The sequence below is a fragment of the Macrobrachium nipponense genome, chromosome 42, assembly GCF_015104395.2.
Source record: "Macrobrachium nipponense isolate FS-2020 chromosome 42, ASM1510439v2, whole genome shotgun sequence".
NCBI classification, from domain to species: Eukaryota; Metazoa; Arthropoda; class Malacostraca; order Decapoda; family Palaemonidae; genus Macrobrachium; species Macrobrachium nipponense.
Window position 1 is genome coordinate 33,384,821 of NC_061103.1, and position 20,262 is coordinate 33,405,082.

General features: G+C 41.2%; 2 protein-coding genes across 4 annotated transcripts in view; one reads left to right on the forward strand and one right to left on the reverse strand.

Annotated features, from left to right (window-relative positions):
• Nucleotides 1-20,262, reverse strand: part of LOC135213323 (DENN domain-containing protein Crag-like) — a 248,453-nt gene that overhangs the window by 131,186 nt on the left and 97,005 nt on the right. The gene's annotated exons all lie outside the window — the stretch shown is intronic.
• Nucleotides 1-20,262, forward strand: part of LOC135213068 (C-myc promoter-binding protein-like) — a 101,170-nt gene that overhangs the window by 39,088 nt on the left and 41,820 nt on the right. For 2 of the 3 annotated variants that reach the window (XM_064246916.1, XM_064246917.1), the window contains exons 17-18: nt 13,465-13,560; nt 14,310-14,378. In XM_064246916.1, coding sequence (XP_064102986.1) covers nt 13,465-13,560; nt 14,310-14,378 — 165 coding nt within the window. The remainder of the gene's footprint in view (nt 1-13,464; nt 13,561-14,309; nt 14,379-20,262) is intronic. The other variant, XM_064246918.1, reaches the window with a different exon arrangement.

Below are 20,262 nucleotides of genomic sequence, written 5' to 3' on the forward strand. Positions count from 1 at the left end.
TTGACAGTCTCCACCCGTGAAGTGATAGGGACTTCACCGATCGGTGGTACCTCTCCACGTGCGGCTGACATAGTAGGTTGTTCCTGATTATATATTGTATAATTGTTATGGGTATAGATAAGTGTGATTATATATTGTATAATTGTTATGGGTATTTTATGCATTGTTGAAATATGGTGGGTGTCCTATATATAGACATGTGGTAGATTCTAGAAGGTGTCTGTTGATGTATTTAAGTTGTGTTGTGACGTCATAGGCTGTGACGTCATAGACAAGATGGCGGCGGCGTCGGCAGGATGTAAACAATAACACGGGGCAGTAGAAAGCACGTGTTGGTGGTGTGTGGTTGGTAGGGGAGAGCTCTCTGTCTGGTAGGAGTTGTTTTTTGGGTCGTAAGTCTTGTGGTGCTGGTGTTTTAAGGTGATTTCTGGAGTGTACTGGAGTTGGAGAAAGCGTACAGGTGGGTAGATTATTCATTTTTTTAGAGAAAGAAAGGAGTTAGGCTAGGCCAAAATTCAAACTGGTAGCAGAGCGTGGTTGATCAAAGATGCCTGGATCCGACAGTGAAACAAAGGGAGACTACTAGATGGAGAAGGGAATGTCCTAGGTTTAGCGGGATACAAGAAGAATACAAAGAATGGAAAGGTCAAGCCGAAGATTGGCTATTGTTGTATGGAGAAGATACAAAATACCGGCGATAGAAATGAGAATGAGCTTAAAAGGGAAAGCCCGAGAGCTAGTGGAAGCATTAGATAAAGATAAACTTACTGGTACAGAGGGTCCAAAGTTAATCCTAGAGAAACTAGATAAAGCCTATCTAAAAGACTCGGTAATGGAGAATTACGGTAGAATAAAAGATACCTTCTAATAAGAAGAGAATCTAGTGAAAATATGGCGGACTATTTAATTAGATACGAGAAGGCAGCATCTGAGTGTGAAAGAGCAATGGGGTGAAAGGCGCGCTTGAAGGCGAAGTCAAGGGGTATCATGTAATAGAGCAAGCAAATCTCACGGAAAATCAAAAACAATGGTATTATCGGCTTGTGGGCAAGAAAAGCTAGAGTACGGAACAGTGTCGCAAACAATGAAAAGACTATTTGAGGGATTAGGGACTAAAGAGGAACGGGAATGGTGGGGTTCGTCAGAAGGCAATGCCAGTTCTGGGAGAGGGAGGGAAAACCAAAGATATCGGGGAAGATGGAACCGAGGAAGGGGTGGTAGAAATCCTATAAACAAAGAAGGGAAGGTAACAGTATGTGCAATATGCAGCTCAGAATGGCATTGGGCTAGGGATTGTCCTCAGAATTTTCATAATAGGAAGAAAACTGAAACAAGACTAGAAGAAAATAAGGTAAAAACAGAAAATGGGACAGAAGAAGAAGAGGTTTATGTAGGAGAAGTTAATAAAATAGTGGAAGCATCATGGGAGGGGTTGATGCAATTTTGGACACAGGGTGTAAATCAAACAGTTTGCGGGGAATTGTGACTAGCACGTATTGTCATGGATTTGAGTCAGGAAGAGTTGAGGAGAATGAGGACACTAGGACAGAGTCTAATAAAGTGTTTAATTTTGGTGAGACATCTTATAAGTCCAGTCAGGAATAAATAAAAAGAACACCCTGTTGATACTTAAAAACAACAAAGGTTTTATTTGAAGACTGGAAAATTCTTGACAAGGTGAATATTACCCTGGCTGATAGGTAAGCAAACCATGATTAAATTGGTAAAATGGGTTTACCCCGAAATTTGAAAGTAAAAATTGTGTCATAGTAGAAGTATTAGGGGAATGAAAGTAGAGTTAAGAGAAGACGAACAGGGTCATTTAAGAGTGCCTATAAGGAGGAGGAAGGTAGAAGAATTATTACTGGAGGGTTGGAAGGGAAAGAATCCGAGGGGAAATTAAGAACACAATGAAGAAATTACATTTACAGTTTGGTCATGGAAGTGGAGATAAAATATGGAAGCTAACAGAGGAAGCACAATGGAGTAATGGGTTAATCGGAAAAAGAAAAAGAGGAAATAAGAAAGTTACTAACAAGAACTGATTAAAAATTGTGAGGTTTTGTAAAAAAATACAAAAGAAACAACCCCGCCAAACCGGTAGTAGGCTTTTCTTGGAGTAAAACGTTCAATGAAGTCGTAGCGATGGATGTGGGTAGAGATAGAAGAGAGAAAGTTCTTGGTAATAGTGGATATGGCAACGAGATATTGTCAGGCCTGTTGGATAAAAGATAAGAAACCAGAAACTATAATAAAGATACTTTTTGAGTGCTGGTTTGCTATATTTGGAGCACCCTCCAAAATATTGTCAGATAATGGGGAGAATTTCAAAATGAAAAAGTAAGGAGGATGGCAGAAAATGGAATATTAAAGTATTAGCCACAGCATCAGAATCTCCGTGGAGCAACGGATTATGTGAAAAGACCGTAGGCATGATCAAGGGAAGTGTAAGGAAGATGATGGAGGAAGAGGAAGTAGATTGGTCCCTAGCCTTGAAATGGGTAGTGAGTTGCTAGGAACTGTTTAATGAATAATGGAGGTTTCTCTCCCAACCAATTAGTATTTGGAAAAACCCTTCACTGCCTAACCTAATAGGAGAAGAAAGTTCTAGTCCTGCAAGCAGAGAAAAAGGGATGGAAGAGGGTATGGTAAGGGACACACTGAATGCAATGCACAAGGCCAGAGAAGCATTTATAAAAAATGAGTCCTGTAATAAAATAAGAATAGCGCTAAACAAAAACATCAGAGAACATAAATTTGAAAGAAGAAAGCGTGGTAGGAGATGAGGTATTCTATAAGAGGGAAAATGAAAATGAATGGAGAGGACCTGCTCAGGTAGTGGGAGTATCGGGGAAAACAATAATAGTCAAACATGGGAGGGGATTCTTTAAGAGAAGTAGCTAGGATACATGTGACAAGGATTCAACGACGATCCCACCAGATACAGAAGAGATATCGGCTAGAATAGATAAATCCCATGGGGTGAAGGTAGGTCAGATGGCCCAAATGAAGGGAAAGTAGATTGGCTGGAAGGAGAGGAGATAATGGGTGAGAGAAGGAATGCAGACACAGAAGAGACTATAGAAAGAGAGGTGATAGAGGAAACAGTGGAAGATAACGGGCAAAGTGGGTCAATAGAAAGCGATTAATGTTAAGAGATACCAAAATTCAAAAAGGGAAATAGAGTTAGGGCTATAAACAATGATCCAGGACAAGTAGAAGAATGGACTATTTTAGGTCTTGCAGGAAAAAGATCAGCCAAAGCATGGGCTGATTCGTACAATATACGAGACTCACAGTCAGGTGACAAAGGGTGGGTGGGTTAACTTGAGGGATTATAGTCAGGTAGAAAAAATTGAAGATGAAGAGGAGGTGTTTGCTGGGATTTGAAAATAGAAGCATAATGGAAGCTAAAGAAAAAAAAGAACTTCTAAGTTGGAGAGATAACCCAGGTATATGAGGAGGTAAATGATGTTGGACAAAAAGCTATATCTACAAGATGGATAGTAACTGAAAAGAGAAAAGGGGGGAAAGGATATGTAAAGCAAGATTGGTAGCTAGAGGGTTTGAAGAAGAAATGGCTGAGTGGGAAAAGGATGCCCCACATGCAATGCTGAAATTTTAAAATTCTGTCTAACCATAATAAAGGTGAAAAATTGGAATTGTTATACATTGGATGTCAAAACTGCATATTTACAAGGTGACGAGATACAAAGAGAAGTGTACTTGAAGCCACCAAGGGAAGATGGTTGGAGGGGATTATGGAAGTTGAAGAAAACAGTCTATGGGCTCAAGGATGCAGCAAAAGCATGGTATTGTAAAGTGGTGAAAGTAGTGAAGGAGCTTCAAGGTGAGAGAAGTAGACTAGAACCTAATATATTCTTTTGGAAAAAGAACAATAAATTGGAAGGCATTTTGTGTACACACGTAGATGATTTTTGCTACGGAGGAACTGAAGGATTCTTAAAGGAAACGATTGGGAGATTGAAAGGGAAATTGCAAGTAGGAGAACAAGAGAGTAAAAGGTTCAAGTATATAGGAGTAGTAATAGAGCAGAAGGAGAATAGATTTTCCCTTAATCAGTGGCAGTATATAAATTCCATAAGAGAACCAGAGGCTAGAAGATATACGGGTAATAGAGTGCTAGAACAAAAAGAGTTAACAGAGTACAGATCAGTGGTAGGACAGCTGAATTGGGTATCACTACACACGATGCCAGAAATATCATATCGATAATTAGCGAATTAAGTAAAGCATTTAAAGAAGGAACAACTCAGGATATGAAGAAACTTATTAAAATTGTGAGAAAAACTAAGAGCATGATGGGCGAAGTTACAATAAGTGAGATGGAAGAAGAAAGGGTTTATTGGGAAGCCTATGCAGAACGCTTCATTTGGAAACATAGAAGATGGCCATACTCAACTGGGTTATATTATTTCTTTGACAGATGGGAAGGAGAAGTCCCATATGGTGGAAGTCTAGGAAATCCAGGAGAGTGGCAAAATCCACCATTGAGGCTGAAGCCCTGAGTGTTGGGGAAGCTGTAGAAGGATGATATATTTCAAGCATTTGTGGGAAGAGGTAGTAGGAGGGAGAAATTTAGAAGCCTTGGTTAACACTGATAGTAAAACACTAATGACCGCCATCAAATCGAGCACTGGTGTAAGTAGCAAGAGATTAAAAATAGATATTGCTGCAATAAGGAAACCATTGAATCCGGGGAAATAAAGGAGGTGAGATGGATAAAAGGAAAGGAGCAAGTGGCTGATGTATTAACTAAAGCAGGAGTTTCAGGGGAATGTATTAGAAATTATGTAGAGGGTAAAGAGTTGGAGGACGAAGGAAATTAAGAGGGGAATACTAGGTTAGGAAACAGTCGGAGGGGAGGGAGAAAGAGATAAGTGTGATTATATATTGTATAATTGTTATGGGTATAGATAAGTGTGATTATATATTGTATAATTGTTATGGGTATTTTATGCATTGTTGAAATATGGTGGGTGTCCTATATATAGACAACATGTGGTAGATTCTAGAAGGTGTCTGTTGATGTATTTAAGTTGTGTTGTGACGTCATAGGCTGTGACGTCATAGACAAGATGGCGGCGGCGTCGGCAGGATGTAAACAATAACACGGGGCAGTAGAAAGCACGTGTTGGTGGTGTGTGGTTGGTAGGGGAGAGCTCTCTGTCTGGTAGGAGTTGTTTTTTGGGTCGTAAGTCTTGTGGTGCTGGTGTTTTAAGGTGATTTCTGGAGTGTACTGGAGTTGGAGAAAGCGTACAGGTGGGTAGATTATTCATTTTTTTAGAGAAAGAAAGGAGTTAGGCTAGGCCAAAATTCAAAGTTCCATGGGGGTAACTCTCTCAACACGTCTATTAGGAGTTCCAAGAGGTTCTGGAAACCATTCTGCCTTTGACCATAAAGGAGCTACCAGAGTCATTCTGAGGTTCTGAGACCGCATTACCCTGTTCAGAACCTGACGAATTAGACAAAATGGAGGAAATGCGTAAACGTTCAGATTGTATCATGGGTGGTGTAGCGCATCTGCTGCTACTGCCTCTACGTCTGGGACAACCGAACAATACACCTCCAACTTTTTGTTGTACCTGGTTGCGAATAGGTCTATGATCGGCCTTTCCCACAACATGAGCATCCTGTCCACCACCTGTTGGTGCAAGGACCACTCCATACTCAGGATCTGATCCCTGCAGCTCAACTTGTCGGCCACTATGTTTCTTTTCCCCGGAATATATCTGGCTCTGATGTCTACTAGGTTCTCTACAGCCCACTGATAAAGTTGAACTGTCATCACATGTAACTGTCGAGACACTAGACCACCTTGTTTGTTTATGTAAGCTACTACTGTGGTGTTGTCTGACATCAATACCAATGACTGTTCCTTCACCCTCTCCCTGAACTCCTGTAGTGCTAGAAATGCTGCTTTTAACTCCAGCACGTTTATATGGAGTTTTCTGTCCTCGCCGCTCCATTTTGCTGAAACCATCAGCTCCTCCATATGTGCTCCCCAACCTTCTAGTGACGCATCTGAGAACAGCAAGAGATCCGGGGAGGATTGCTGAAGGGGAACACCCACTGTCAGATTGTTGTCCTTCACCCACCACAGCAAGTCTTTCCTCACTTCTGACGACAAGGGAATCTGCTCGTACAGGTGATCTGCTATTGGTGACCAAAACTCCTTCATCCTCCATTGTAGCGATCGAAGGTGTAGCCTCCCTTGTGGTACTAGTTTCAACAAGGGAGTTAGAACTCCCAGTGCTACCTGTCACTGTTGTGCTGTCTGTGTTTGTTTTTCCAGAAAGGCATTCACCACTTGTTTGCATTTCTCTATTCTCTGGTCTGTCGGGAATACTTTGGCTTTTATTGTGTCTATGACCATTCCCAGATACACCAGCCGCTGACTTGGATCCAACTGCGACTTCTCCTGATTTATAACAATACCTAAGCTGTGACAAAACCGTAGAGGGGTCACCCTGTCCCTGAGTAATTTCTCTCTGGACTTTGCTATCACCAGCCAATCGTCTAGATATCTTATTAGCCTGATCCCCTGAGCATGCGCCCATGTCGACACAAGAGTGAACACTCGTAAAAACTTGAGGAGACGTTGTCAATCTGAAGCACAGAACTTTGAACTCGAAAATTTTCTCTGCAAGACTGAAGCGGAGAAATTTCCTTGAAGACTGATGGACTGGGATCTGAAAGTATGCGTCTTCAAGTCGATTGTCAGCATGAAGTCCTTGATCCTGACTGCTTGTAGAACCGTCTTTGGAGTTTCAATTTTGAATCTGGGTTTTCTTAAAAACAGATTCAATGTTGACAGGTCTGTTACTGTCCTCCAGTCCCCGTTGGCTTTGGGTACAAGGAAAATCCTGCTGTAAAACCCCTTTGATGGAATGGATACTTGTTCCACAGCCCCTTTTTCCATCTTCTTCTTCACTTCCTCTTGCAGAATAAAAGCCTTCTGAGTTTCTTGAGCATAAGTAAGGTGAGGTAATGGCTGTTCCGTCAGGGGTGGGGATACTTCGAACAGAATCAAATACCTGACCCTGAGAACATCCACAACCCACTGCTCTGCTCCCAGTTCCTGCCACACCTTCCAGTGATTTGCCAGGCAACCCCCCACTGGTGTGGCTGAGTGATGAGAGGCGCCCATCCTATCGCCTTGAGCCTCTCCCTCTTCCCCTAATCCCCCTTTCTCTATTATTTCTATTGTGAAAGGGCCGATGAGCTAATTTCTTTGGGGAAGAGGGTCTTGTTGCTTTACTAGGGATGCTATTCCTCACTGGCTTCTTTCGAGGTATTTGCTGCTGCCTTACCTCCATAGGGTTATTTTGACTGTTAGATGTTTTTCTAACTGCCTGCTGTACCAATCTATTGTTAGTGTCCATCCTTTTTCTATCTATAGCCTCTTCTAGTATGGCTTCTGGCAACAGCAGTTGCGACTGTTAAGATATTCCCATTCCTCATTGCTAGCAGGGAATCCAAATCAACAGTGTGACTTAGTCTAGCCAAAGCTGCGTCCCTTCTCATTAACAGGATATTTGCCCAAACATTGGCACTTAAATTTGTCAAGTACGCAATTGCTTTGGCACCTGAATGTAGTAATCTAATGAACATTGATTCATGCACTACCTTCCTCGTCACTTCTGAGGATGCAATCTTCGCCACTGCTGTTGACCAAAGATCCAGCCAAGAAGCAGTCTGAGAGACAGAAGAAGCTGTTGCTTCTAACGTAGCAGCCTCTTGGCAAGTCATCGAAGGGCATTCCATTTTCACTTGATCTAAGGTTATTCCAGGCCTTAACCTTACCACATTTGGGTTAATTTGTCTAGATAGCAAAGGAACCGTCGATGTCGTATAATATTTTCTATGTTTCATCATTGGAGGAGGGATAAACTTAAAAGACCTATTTGATCTTAAGGAATTATCCCTTCCCGCAATCCGTGCGTTTACATGCTGTAAAACTGACTCCGCATGATTTGAACAAGGCAATTCATACGACACCTTGGTATCCTTTTTCAACCCAAACGCCATACTGGCAGGTGTTTCCGTTCTTCCCAAAAGGTTATTGAATTGACGAATCAAATCAATCACCTCTGCATACGAAGCCAGAAACTCTTGGTTTTCTCCTTCCTCCGGTTCTAGCGTGCTCAGGCACGGGAGACGCTATCTCACTCTTATCCCCTGACAAACGTCCGGGTGCTTCGTGGCCGTCTGCCCCTACGGCCGTGGTCCCTTTGATCTCGGCTGATCGCCGACGGCTCAATCCCGAACAGTTGGCTGGAGAACGAGACCGCCTCACTTCTTCTCTGCTCGCGGAACGAGAGCGAGAATCTCGCCTATACCTCCAAGATGAAGGCTCTCTCGAAACCGAGTTCACTTCTTCTCCATGACGATTGATATCGTCTCCAACGACTGTTGGAGAATTCAGCCTTGATCCTTCATCTAGGCGGACAACTCCTTCCACAAACGTATCAGACGAGGTTGCCAATACACTATTTTTCGTTCTTTTAATAGGAGTCTTTTAATCTTTTCTCCGTATTTTAAACGGTCTTACAGGCGAAACCGGTATCTGTGCTCTATCCTTTGCTGCACTTTTCGCTCCCAACGTTGATTTCGCCAACGACATTGTAGCCTTCCTTAGACTTTGTGTCTCTACTGGCAACTCCGCATCGGCCGCCAGCCCAGCGACCGTCGGCTCACTTGCTCATTCGGACTCTTGTAAACGGCTTCATCCGCTAGCATTGAGCTTACCAGCCACTGACTTCTTGCCTTTCTTGCTGACTGGGATGTGACAGTCCTGGCCCGAAGATGAAGAAGAATTCACTCTTCTCCTCTTGGCCCGAGGATCAGTCACGAAATCCCGTATATCCTCTAACACTTGACTGGTACACGCCGTGACGTCATCAAACTTAGCGATAACGCCGAGCTAGAGGAAGAAGAAGAAGAAGAAGAAGACGAATCACGCCTTTTCTTTTTGTCTTTCTTATTAGTTTTCTTCTCTAGATCCTGTAATCTCTTCATTACAGTGTGTACTACCAAGTCAGAAAGCGTATTTGAGTCCGGAGGCAGCGAAGAAGACTGAGAAGCATAGGCTGTGACGTCATCGCGTCCGCCATGTCGGTGTGTGACGTTGGTTGTGACGTTACCAATCTTGTAGGGAGAGACTGTGCGGCTGCTGCTGGCATCCCTGCGTTTGCAGCAAAACTACCTCCCGCATTCTGCATCGCCATCAACATTGAAGTTGTTGGCGTAGCCGCAGCATTATTTCCCATAAAGGACAAACCAGGGGTGAGGAATATTCAGCGCTGCCAGATTCTGCTGGAACCGTGACGCCATATAATGCGACAGCAAACCTTCCAAGGTTGGTACGCCTGGTAGGCCTAGTGCCGCCCACGTACCTTCCATCCTGTTCGCATCGGGAGCCAGCACCTGGAACAAAGATGGCGATGCTCCCCCCCTCCCTGCTGGGAACAACGGATCATAAATATTATGCATAAAATTACGCAAAACCCCTCCTGGAGTTTCCGATAACGAACTGCTAGGAGAAACCGAAGGGATATGGGACAAATCAAAGGCAGGTGGCAAAACATTTGGAGCAGTCTGGTGTATCGCCGATACAAAAGAAGCCGGCAACCCTTGGTCATCCAAAGATGGCGTCGACTCCTTTTTGTACTGGCCTTTCTCATGAAACTTCCTCCACTGTTCCACCAACCAACCATTACAAACAGAAAAGGATTAGTAATTGTATATACATTTTCTCTGCACCTACTACACGTTGGATGAGGATCCGTCGACACCGAAGTTAGGAATTTTGAACACAGAAAGCCACTGATTCCAGGGCATTTCCTTGTCTTGCCTTTGAAACGGAAGAAGATCCCGATGGTGACGCAAAAAAACTCCATCTCACCACTTACACTCTTACAGCTCACACCCACACTGGGCACACTCAGAGAAAGAGAATTAATAAGAAAAATGAAAGTGAAATGGATAAAAACGGGCAAACTAAAACCGGCTTTAAACAGATAGACAGAGAACACGTCCTATCTTAAAGGCGGTAGAAAGATAACTGGTAGGTCACAGGACACCAAGGGTATTCTGGGTAATACATGCCCCGTGACCTGGTAGATGCCAATAGTCCCTGGGTCGCACAAGTTTAATTTTAATTTTACCGGTTTCCTGCTTGGCGCTAGTAAATCCTAATGTTAAGACCTCAGGTTTGTTAGTTATGAAAAATACAAATTAGTTACAAATTTGTCATGTTTTGTACTTGAGTAGGAACAAAGACAAATATTTTATTCCTAATCTCATCATAGCCACCCTACTTGTTTCCTTTATGCTGAAGAAAAAAGTGCTTTCCACCAGTTAACTACCTTGGTACAAAGTTCCAATGACTTAGCTCATGCTTAGGAATACTTCCACATAAAAGGCTCTGGTTTGTATACCTTTGAAAAGTACAAATTGCAATGTGATTTTTCCCTTCTTTTCAATGTAATTGTCATTATATCAAGGTATTATTTTATATCCTATTGACCAAATAAGGGATGGCTATTAAGTTTCCCTCTGTTTATCCAAATGTCTGCATGTCAGTCTAATATATTGATTGTAACAAAAGGCAAAATTATGGGTTCAATGCCATCCATTCTTTGCGTAACTTTAACCTTGGCCTTAACTCATGACTTTGTGTATAAAGGGGAAGCCTTCATATTTGGCATTAATATTTTGCTAATGAAACCATTTCAAATGGGATCAAGGTTAGTGATGATGTGACTTTGACCATGACCATATTAACCCTCTTACACCGATTGGACGTATTAAACGTCGAGTCAAAATGTCTCCCGTATGCCGATTGGACGTATCATACGTCGGCTCAAAAAAGTTTTTTTAAAAATTCGCGGAAAAATACTTATAGGCCTACCAGCCGAGAACTTTTGAATCACGCGCCTTGGGGGATGCTGGGAGTTCACGGATCAAGGCGTTGTTTTGTTTACAATCACTACGCAGGCGCGCAAGCGCGAATTTCTTTCTTATCGCGCTAAAAAGTATCAGTGACACATCTCAAAAATTATTTCGTCACTTTGACATAATTTTTGCACCATTTTAAATTATCCTTTACATGAAGTATTATATATGAAAATGTGCGTAATTTCTTGTAAAATACAAAAAAAAAAAATACTCATGATTGTAACTTTTATCAGTTTTGAAATATTTTCATATAAATAACGATAAGTACAAAAATTTCAACCTTCGGTCAACTTTGGCTCTACCGAAATGGTCGAGAAACGCAATTGTAAGCTAAAATTCTTATATTATAGTAATATTCAATCATTTGCCTTCATTTTGCAACAAATTGGACGTCTCTAGCACAATATTTCGATTTATGGTGAATTATGAAAAACTTTTTCCTTACGTTCGTGCGATAACTCTTCCGATAAATTTTTTTGTGCGATTGTCCTAATGTTTGCACCCTTTTAAATTTGCCGTTACATAAAGTTTTATATGTGGAAATGTGCGCAATTTCATGCACAATGCAACAAAAAACAACCCATGGCTGTAGCTTTTATCAGTTTCGAAATATTTTCATATAAATAACGTTAAGTGCAAAAATTTCAACTTTCGGTCAACTTTGACTCTACCGAAATGGTCGAAAAACGCAATTTTAAGCTAAAACTCTTATATTCTAGTAATATTCAATCATTTACCTTCATTTTGCAACGACTTGGAAGTCTCTAGCACAATATTTTGATTTATGGTGAATTTATGAAAAAAAAAAAAAATTTTCCTTACGTCAGCGCAGTAACTCTTCCGAAAAAATCAGAATTTTTTTTGTGCGATTATCAAAATGTTTGCACCATTTAAAATTAGCTGTTACATAAAGTTTTATATATGAAAATGTGCGCAATTTCGTGTAGAATACAACTAAAAATGATTGAAGGTTGTAGCTTTTCTCTTTTTTTGAAATATTTGCATATAAATCACGATAAATAGAAAAAAAATCACGTTCGGTCAAATTTGACTCTACCGAAATAGTTGAAAAACGCAATTGTAAGCTAAACTCTTAACCGCTAGTAATATTCCGTCATTTTTCTTCATTTTGAAACAAATTTGAAGTCTCTAGAACAATATTGTGATTTATGGTGAATTTTTGAAAAATATATTTACCTTCACTTCGCGCGCCTATTCGCGGCCGCAAGTCTCCGAAATACGTACATCGCATTATCCTAATATTTGCTCCTTTTCATATTAGCCGTTTTATAGAGTTTCATATATCAAAATGTGCGCAAATTCATGAAGAATACAATAAAAAATAAGTGAAGGTTGTAGCTTTTTCCATCTCCGAAATATGTGCATATAAAAAAATATATATATAAAAATTTTGACATTCGGTCAAATTTAACTTGTCCGAAATGGTCGAAATCTGCAATTCTAATCTAAAACTCTTACAGTATCATAATATTAAATCATTTGTCTTAATTTTGAAACAAATTGGAAGTCTCTAGAACAATATTTAGAATTATGGTGAATTTTTGAAAATAACATTTTTTTACGTCCGCGAGTTACGAATTCGTACATCATTTTGTGATAATATTTTTCCGGTGTTGCTTTTATTGTTTTACTATGTATTATATATCAAAATGATTGCAATTTAGTGTACAATACAATGAAAAAAAAAGTAACTCGTTAGCTTTGACCGTTTTTTGCACAGCGTGATTTGAATTTTTTTTTTTTCGCTACCATATCTTGCATTATTTACATATGATAATGATATTATTTTTCATTTCTGATGATTGCATACTAAACCTCAGGCAATGACAAAAAAATGAGCCAAAAATGAACTCTTAATCTTTGAAACTAAGCGCGCTGTGATTTTCTGAACAAATTATTTTTTCCGCTTCCGCGCTCACTCCAAACCGGCGCCGACATACAGGAGAGGTTTTGATTTTTAGGGCTTCGGAGTAAGAGGGTTAAAGATAGCTGCCAGTAAATTAATCTTGTTTCACAGACAGATCTTAGTAGGATATAATTGTCAGAGTTATCATAATGTTTTTTCTTCAATATTTCATCATTCTTATGAAGAATTAATCCTCCCATCATCACAATTTCCATGGGACACATACAGCATGACTGAGACTTACCTGACCATAAGCCTCCCTTTTCCTGTCACCAGATTGGTCCTTCCTCTTGCCTTTTGATGCATAGGTACTGCTTCTGTCTTAGGTTCAGCCCAAACCCTGAATTTTAATTATTGCTAGTTTTGTCTTTTCCCACAGTTTTTTTATACATACAGCTTATTCAAGTATTTGTTTTCATTTTACCGTTGATAAGATTAATAAAAATTCTAATGTACTTGCACAATATGTTGATGTGATTATTGACATAGAAATGTAGGTTAAGTTGAACTGAAGATGCTATTTGATTACTAACTTATGGAATACTACTGAGCAGATGCAGACAGTGCCTCACGAGTGTCATTAGAGAGTGGTGCCTCCATTGACTCTCATCCCCCTGCCCCTCATGCCAAGACCGATACTCTCAGCTCAGGTGAGTTATAACTCGAGGTGTTCCTTTCAGCTCAGGTGGACACAATTTAAGGTATTCTTTTCAGGACAGGTGGACAAGGAAATTTCCAGATTTTTAACTAATCCATGTAGTAATATGAGTTAACGTTTAATATATTCACCTTTGTATAGTGATTTGTCTGTGGTAGTTCAACAAAGTTTTGTCGGTGTTCAATATGTTACAGATTTTGTTTTATCGGGAAGAATTGTATCCTTCCTGACTTTTCTTTTTGTCATGCTGTTGCTTAATGCTTAATCCTGCTTAAATTCATGTTTAAATTGGCATTCCTCTATCAGCTAGTGAAAGGAAAACTAATTTTCAAGTAATTCTTTCATCTTCTATTAATATCAGTTTCCCTTCAGTTTTAGAATATCATTCTCATCAAGTTTCATTGGTTGATTGTAGAGTCTAGAAATCTGACTCAGTGGTCTCGTTAAACTAATTTGTAATAATAAAAGTAATAGAAAATCTTAGGCGATGGCATTCCTTGAATAATATAAGGATGCTTAGTTTGTGTTATTAGTAGTACTAAAGTTTTGATATTAACAGTAATTTGTAAAATGTAATTTAGTCTTGTAGCTGGGAGAGCTTAACATTATGCCATATCAATAGTTAGTCAAATGAAGAATGCCCTTGAAGCCTCTGTTTCAGAATCTAGAAACTGAGTAGTTCTTGTACTTGAGAATGCATTGGAACACCTTTAGATCCCAAGAATCTAAACCTGCTTTCAGATCCTGGTTATTGTTCAGTTAGCGAGACGAGCGAGAGTGTCAGTTCCCCAGGTGCTCCTCCGACAGCAGGTCAGTGTTTTGACTGGGTATTGGGTGACACGAATGAAAGTCCTTGTGTTTTGTAAGAAACCTTTTTCCTGAAAAAAAGGAAATTTTTTCCTCTTGTTTGTCTTGTGTGTTGGAAAGTGAGAATGGAATCTGTAGCTAATAATTATTGTTGAGGGAAGGTATCCTATTGGCCTAATTCCCTTGTAAGCACTCGAAACATAAGCACCTGATATCTTTAAATATTACAGCAATAAACGTAGATTTTATGTTGTGCAGAAGGTGTGTTATTTGATGTGGGCAGTGCTTCATGTAGCGTATGCTTATTTTTTCTTTTTCTTTTTTTCCTTATACTCTAGTTCATTGATGGTAAGGGAAATAAGGGAATCCTTGAAATTTTAGATTATTTAGATGATTTAGAAGACGCAGTTTTGTGATCTAAGATTAATTATTATGGTTGTATTTGATTCATAGATTTTTATATGACAGTTAGTTAGCGTGCTTAACTATTCAAGGTTATGCAGTATCTTGTGTTTTTATGTAGACTACAGTTTACAGCATGTTGTGTTGATTGGATGTCCCCTTCTTTGGGTTTTAAAGGAACTGTCGTAGTTGTAATTGAGTGAGGTTAGCATATGGTGAATTGGGGAATAAGTAATATCTGATAAGAGCATTACTTTTGAAGAATTTCTTGTGATATGTGCATATTATACAAACTTTTTATTTTACTAATGCTTAAAGCCCCACAAAAGTGCTTTGCTTCAGTAGATAAAAGAATTTTTAAGGTTGTTTCTTGGGATACTATTTTCCTGCTGCAGGTGAAGACTCTATCTCCTTATGTCTGTTGCGTTATTTTTAGCACACTGGAAAGTACATGGATAACTGGTTGACATGATTTTTAAAACAAGTTCTTATATTATTAGCTTTTAACTTTTAAAATCATAAGTTTAGATAAGTGGCTTGTTATTATTATTATTATTATTATTAGGGCTTAGTTTTTCCGGACCTCTGAGTCTTAAGTAGACTCTTCTCGGGCTGGTTAAGTGGCTTGCACTACCAAGTAATTTGTTAGAGCTTTACATTTGTTGGAAGGTAATTATAATATCAGATCCAGCATCAGTCATTTCTTGGTTTTAAAGAATGGGGTTGCCTGTTGTAGTTGGCACATGTAGAATATGATTCTGAGTTTCCTATATTACATTAATTTTTTTTTTTTTTTAGGAACCAAATTCACAAAAACACTATTTAGGAGATAGACTTTAAAGATAGTATCTTAGCTTAGATCTATTGAAATTGCAAGAGCTACACAATACCAGCCTTTTGAATCATCATTCATTGATCTTGCAAGTTCAGTATTTGTTTACAATGAGATTTAGGTGGGTGCCTTCTACTCAAGACTCAAAACAAATCTGTGGGAGTCAAAACAAATTTATAAAGGTTACAGGTTTACATTACTAACTTGATGGTGTTTTTTAGACAAAATGTGAAGAAAAGCTAATAAGCCTCACACCTGTTGAGCAGTTCAGGACTGGAAAATAAGAGGCTGTGCATTTGGTGGCTTCAACAAAAATTAGGACAATTTATATTTTTCATAAGTAGCAGAAAAGTCTTACTGAATGTGGCCTTCTTGGTCCTATGATTTGTATTTTGTAATGTTTAATTTCATTTATTCCTATAGATGTAGTGAGGAGTAGAGTATTCAATTGAGAAAATATTAGAATTTTTTTTATTTACTGAAGTATTTGGCTAGTCAAGGTGTTAAGCATAAGTACAATTAAGAGGTTTAGGCTTATGTTGATGGAAATTAAAGCTTAGTTTAAACAGTATTTGTGATGACCATTTTTTCTTTCATGGAACAGAACAAGTGGTATCTGTCTTTCTTCTCATATGGTTTTGGGTTTTATTTTCTCACCTTTGGTCTGATATAAACAAATTAGATGTTAATGCAGAATATACAAATATTTGGTGAGCTGATATGTCATTAGACATTAGTAGAAAGATGTTTTTGGTTAAATTTGGTGCAGTGTTGTTTCATTTGGTTTTCAAAAAAAATGTATTCTTGCTCAAAGTAGTAGTACTGTGCTGCAGTCAACCTTATCATGTAGGTTAGAGATGGTGTTAAATACGTTATTTTGTAATTAGTGTCATGTACATCATTTGGTAGTTAAAACAGTAGTTTCATACATTACTCAAGATAGTAAGTTTGTAAATCTTAAGTCCCAGTTCTCTTTGTGGCTCAGTCAAACTGCTACTTTATCCATTCAGCAGGCATTGTTATCTACGTGATTTGAAATAGTCCCACAGTAAAATTTCTTATGATTTAATTCTCCTAGTATTTTGTGTTAGCTATGGAAATTTTGGAGGCCCTTTTTAGAGATAATTGTTATTTTTTATTTTATCTCATTATGCCAAGATTTTGACATGAATTATTACCCTAAATTCCTTCTACCCATGCAGTTGACCCACTGTATGCCAAGATTTTGACATGAATTATTACCCTAAATTCCTTCTACCCATGCAGTTGACCCACTGATGTTTTGCAAGCTTTGTCTGTTAAGAGTGATTGCTTCTTATGTGTTTTATTAAGCTAGGAGATACAGTCATTACAATAATTAAAAATTAAGGTAAAAACCATTGTCTTTTAAGGATGCATCAAATGGTTAGGAAGAGATTACTCGTTAAGGATTTACTAAGATCCTATTTTGTAAATGACTTAAGTAGAACTCCCCAAAAATTACCTACCCCTCACCACCTCCCCCTGGCTAGATAAAATGCATGACTAATTGGGGGAGAAGGAAGAAAGGGGGAGGGGGACTGGCATAAAACATTGTTTTGTATCAGTAATACTAATTGCAATATAAAGAATTACTGTACACACTGCTGTTACATGTGGTCAAACCACTTCCTCACTAGAACTGAATATCTGCATATGTGAGGTGGTGATTGGAGGTGAGAAACACTCACTCATTGAAATAACATTATCGATTATGATAGTATTGTAGCACTGTACCTAAGTCAGTTAAATTGTCAGCCTCTTTAGGGACTTAAGATTACTCAGGGTCTGCGAACTTCAACTACTCGGTAAAATGAAAAGCTCCGACCACAGATGTAAGATGTCTATGAATATCTAAGAATATCTGATGCAATTGGTAGACAAATCAACTAGGAAAGTAATGCTATAGATTTGGTGTTTCACTCATTAAACAATATGATATCCAATCTTAAGTCATAAAACAGTATTATACAGTTGTTCCGATACGTAATACAAACCCTCGGTCCTTTAACAATAGGAAGGTAACTAGCGGCAGCTGGGACGGTCGTAAGCTTCGAACAAGGGGAGAACGGTAGTTAACTGCTTGTCCGATCGTGCGCGCGCCCGCGCGCCCGAGAGGTGAAGAATCACTTTTGCTTTCGGCCGCGGGTGTGAAGGACGTGTTCGTCATCGCTCTCTGCCCGCTTCATCGTCGTATGCTTTGTTTATATTGTGTTTTCTACTAATGGTTTGGTTTGACTTGAAAATGAAACTGTAAGTACACTGTTTTCATTTTCATTACTTAATTATGAATCAACATGGAGCTATCGCCGTAGAGACGGCGATTTCCGCTCTTTTCATGTATTGAACCCTTGAATTATGTCTCGGTGCCGAGGGCGGGCGCACTCGCGCCGAGTCATGTATTTTGGGCGAAAGTGTGTAATTGAAAGATGTAAGTACTCTTTTTCATTATATTTTTGCCTGTGCGTTCGTTGCCGAGAGCTTGATTGCGCTCGGCAAGAGCCTCTTATTTTGTATGAATAGAATGCAATGAAAGTGGATTCGCAATGCAGTTTTCTTTTCATTTTCATTTATTAATTGCATCAAATTTAATTTTGGATCAATTTCCGCTCTTACCCGGGAATTAATCCTTACGATTTATTGCTGTGAAAGTGAAAATAGCAAGTGCAGTATTGTTCATTTTCATATATATTTATGATAGCATCATATTATTATGGATCAAGTTTCCGCTCTTACCGGGAATTGATTTTTCCCTCTTTAAGTTCTATGAAGTGAATCGCAAGTGCAGTATTCTGTTTCATTTTCATATTACTTTTCACTGCTGTGCGGGGGTAGGGGAAGCGAAGGTCTGCCAGGAAGTCGTCGGAAAGCTCTCCCGCGACTCCCTTGGTATCCGATTCTTCGTCTTCTTTCCTGCCCCCCCGCTCAGCTTCCTCGTATTTTGTTTTTGGGGTCTTCCTTCCGTTCAGGGTTGGGGCATGTCTCCCCCCCCGTGCGTGAGGGAACCCCTCTTACTAATCTGTCTGTGCTACCGCAGGTGCTACAGCCGTGGGAGACGACCTTGGACAGGTATGGACCACTGCGGCTGCAGGGCGTGCCTAGCATCCACGATCTGCTGCAGAGTCTAGCGAGGTCTGGGGCGGTGACCTTGGAGTGGTCTCCACTACAACCTTCACGGCCGCTTATGCTGCTTCCCCCCGCTGGTCTACACTCCCCATGCTGTGTCGGTGACGCCGTCTGCCGCTTCTAGGGCCGGTCGCCGCCGTACCGAGGAGGGGTATGCCGCCGCCGCCTGTGTTTTCTTCGTGTTGCCTGCCCCAGACTTCGCTGGTTCCAGCAGCTCGCCCCTGGACCGGCCGCCAGTACCACGCTGGCTGCCGATGATTCTACGAGGCGATGGCTGGGCCTGCTGTACCTGTCGCTGATGTGGTTTCCCGCTACTGGCTTGGCTGTCCCTTCTGTGTTTACCGCTGCCGCTGTTCCTGCCGCTCCTGAGCTGGTTGCTGTTCCTGTCGCTCCTGGTTCCTGCGCCTGTCCATGCTGGTCCTGCCCATGCTGGTCCTGCCCATGGTGTGTGTTCCCCAGTCCCAGGTCCTTCCGGACAGGTGCAGTCGGGCCGTGTTGCTTCGGCAATAGGCCCGACTCCGGCCTGGATGGAGGACCTGACGACTGTCCTGCGTGAGCTGACGAAGAAGAGGAAGGTGTCATCTTCGTCTTCGTCTGTTGCTGCCTCTTCCCCTTCGACTTCTAAGGCCCATAAGCCGAAGAAGAAGAAGGCTGCCTCCCCCCCCTAAGAAGTCTCCTTCGGGAACTTCTAAGGGCCCGTCCCACCTCGGTGGGACGGGGGGGTCCTTCTGCTGGTCCTCCTGCTCCCGGGAGCGGGGCCCGTCTCCCCTTCCGTAAGGAAGAGATAGACGGGGACCAGAGGAGTATCGGTTAGCTCTGGTACTTCCTCGCCTGGTGCTAGCGGCGATTTGCCGCTACGCCAGGTTCCGGCTCGGTCTCTCGTTCGCGGGAGATCCCGAGTGTACGCTCTCCCTCGGGAGACCGTGCAGCCAAAGTTTCGGCGCCAGAGTTCGCTCGGCGCCAAGACCACGGCACGGAGCAGAAGGTCTGGCGAGAACCGCTCAGGTGACTCTCGCCAGGCCAGCGGTCCGCTCTCGCAGCGACCAGCTGGTAACCGGGTTTTGTTATTCCCCCAAGAAGACTCCTTCGGGAACTTCGAAGGGCTCGTCACATTCCGGTGTGACGGGGGGGTTCTTCTGCTGGTCCTCCTGTTCCTTCGGGAACGGGGCCCGTCTCCCCTTCTGAGAAGAAGAAGAAGACGGGGACCAAGGGTGTGCTGGCTACCGCGGGTACACCCTCGCCTGGTCTTGGCAGCTCTGCTGCTAAGCCAGGTACCGCTCGGTTTCTCGTCCGCGAGAAGTTCCGAGTGTACGATCTCCTTCGGCGGGTGACCGTGCAGCCAAAGTTAAGACGCCTGAGTTCGCTCAGCGTCATGACCGAGGCACGGTAGCAGAAGAACTGTCGAGAGCCGCTTCAGGTGACTCTCGCCAGGCCAGCGGCCGCTCTCGCAGCGACCAGCCGGTACCTCGGGTGGACGTGACGGTCTCTGACCGGCCACGGGTTGAGGCT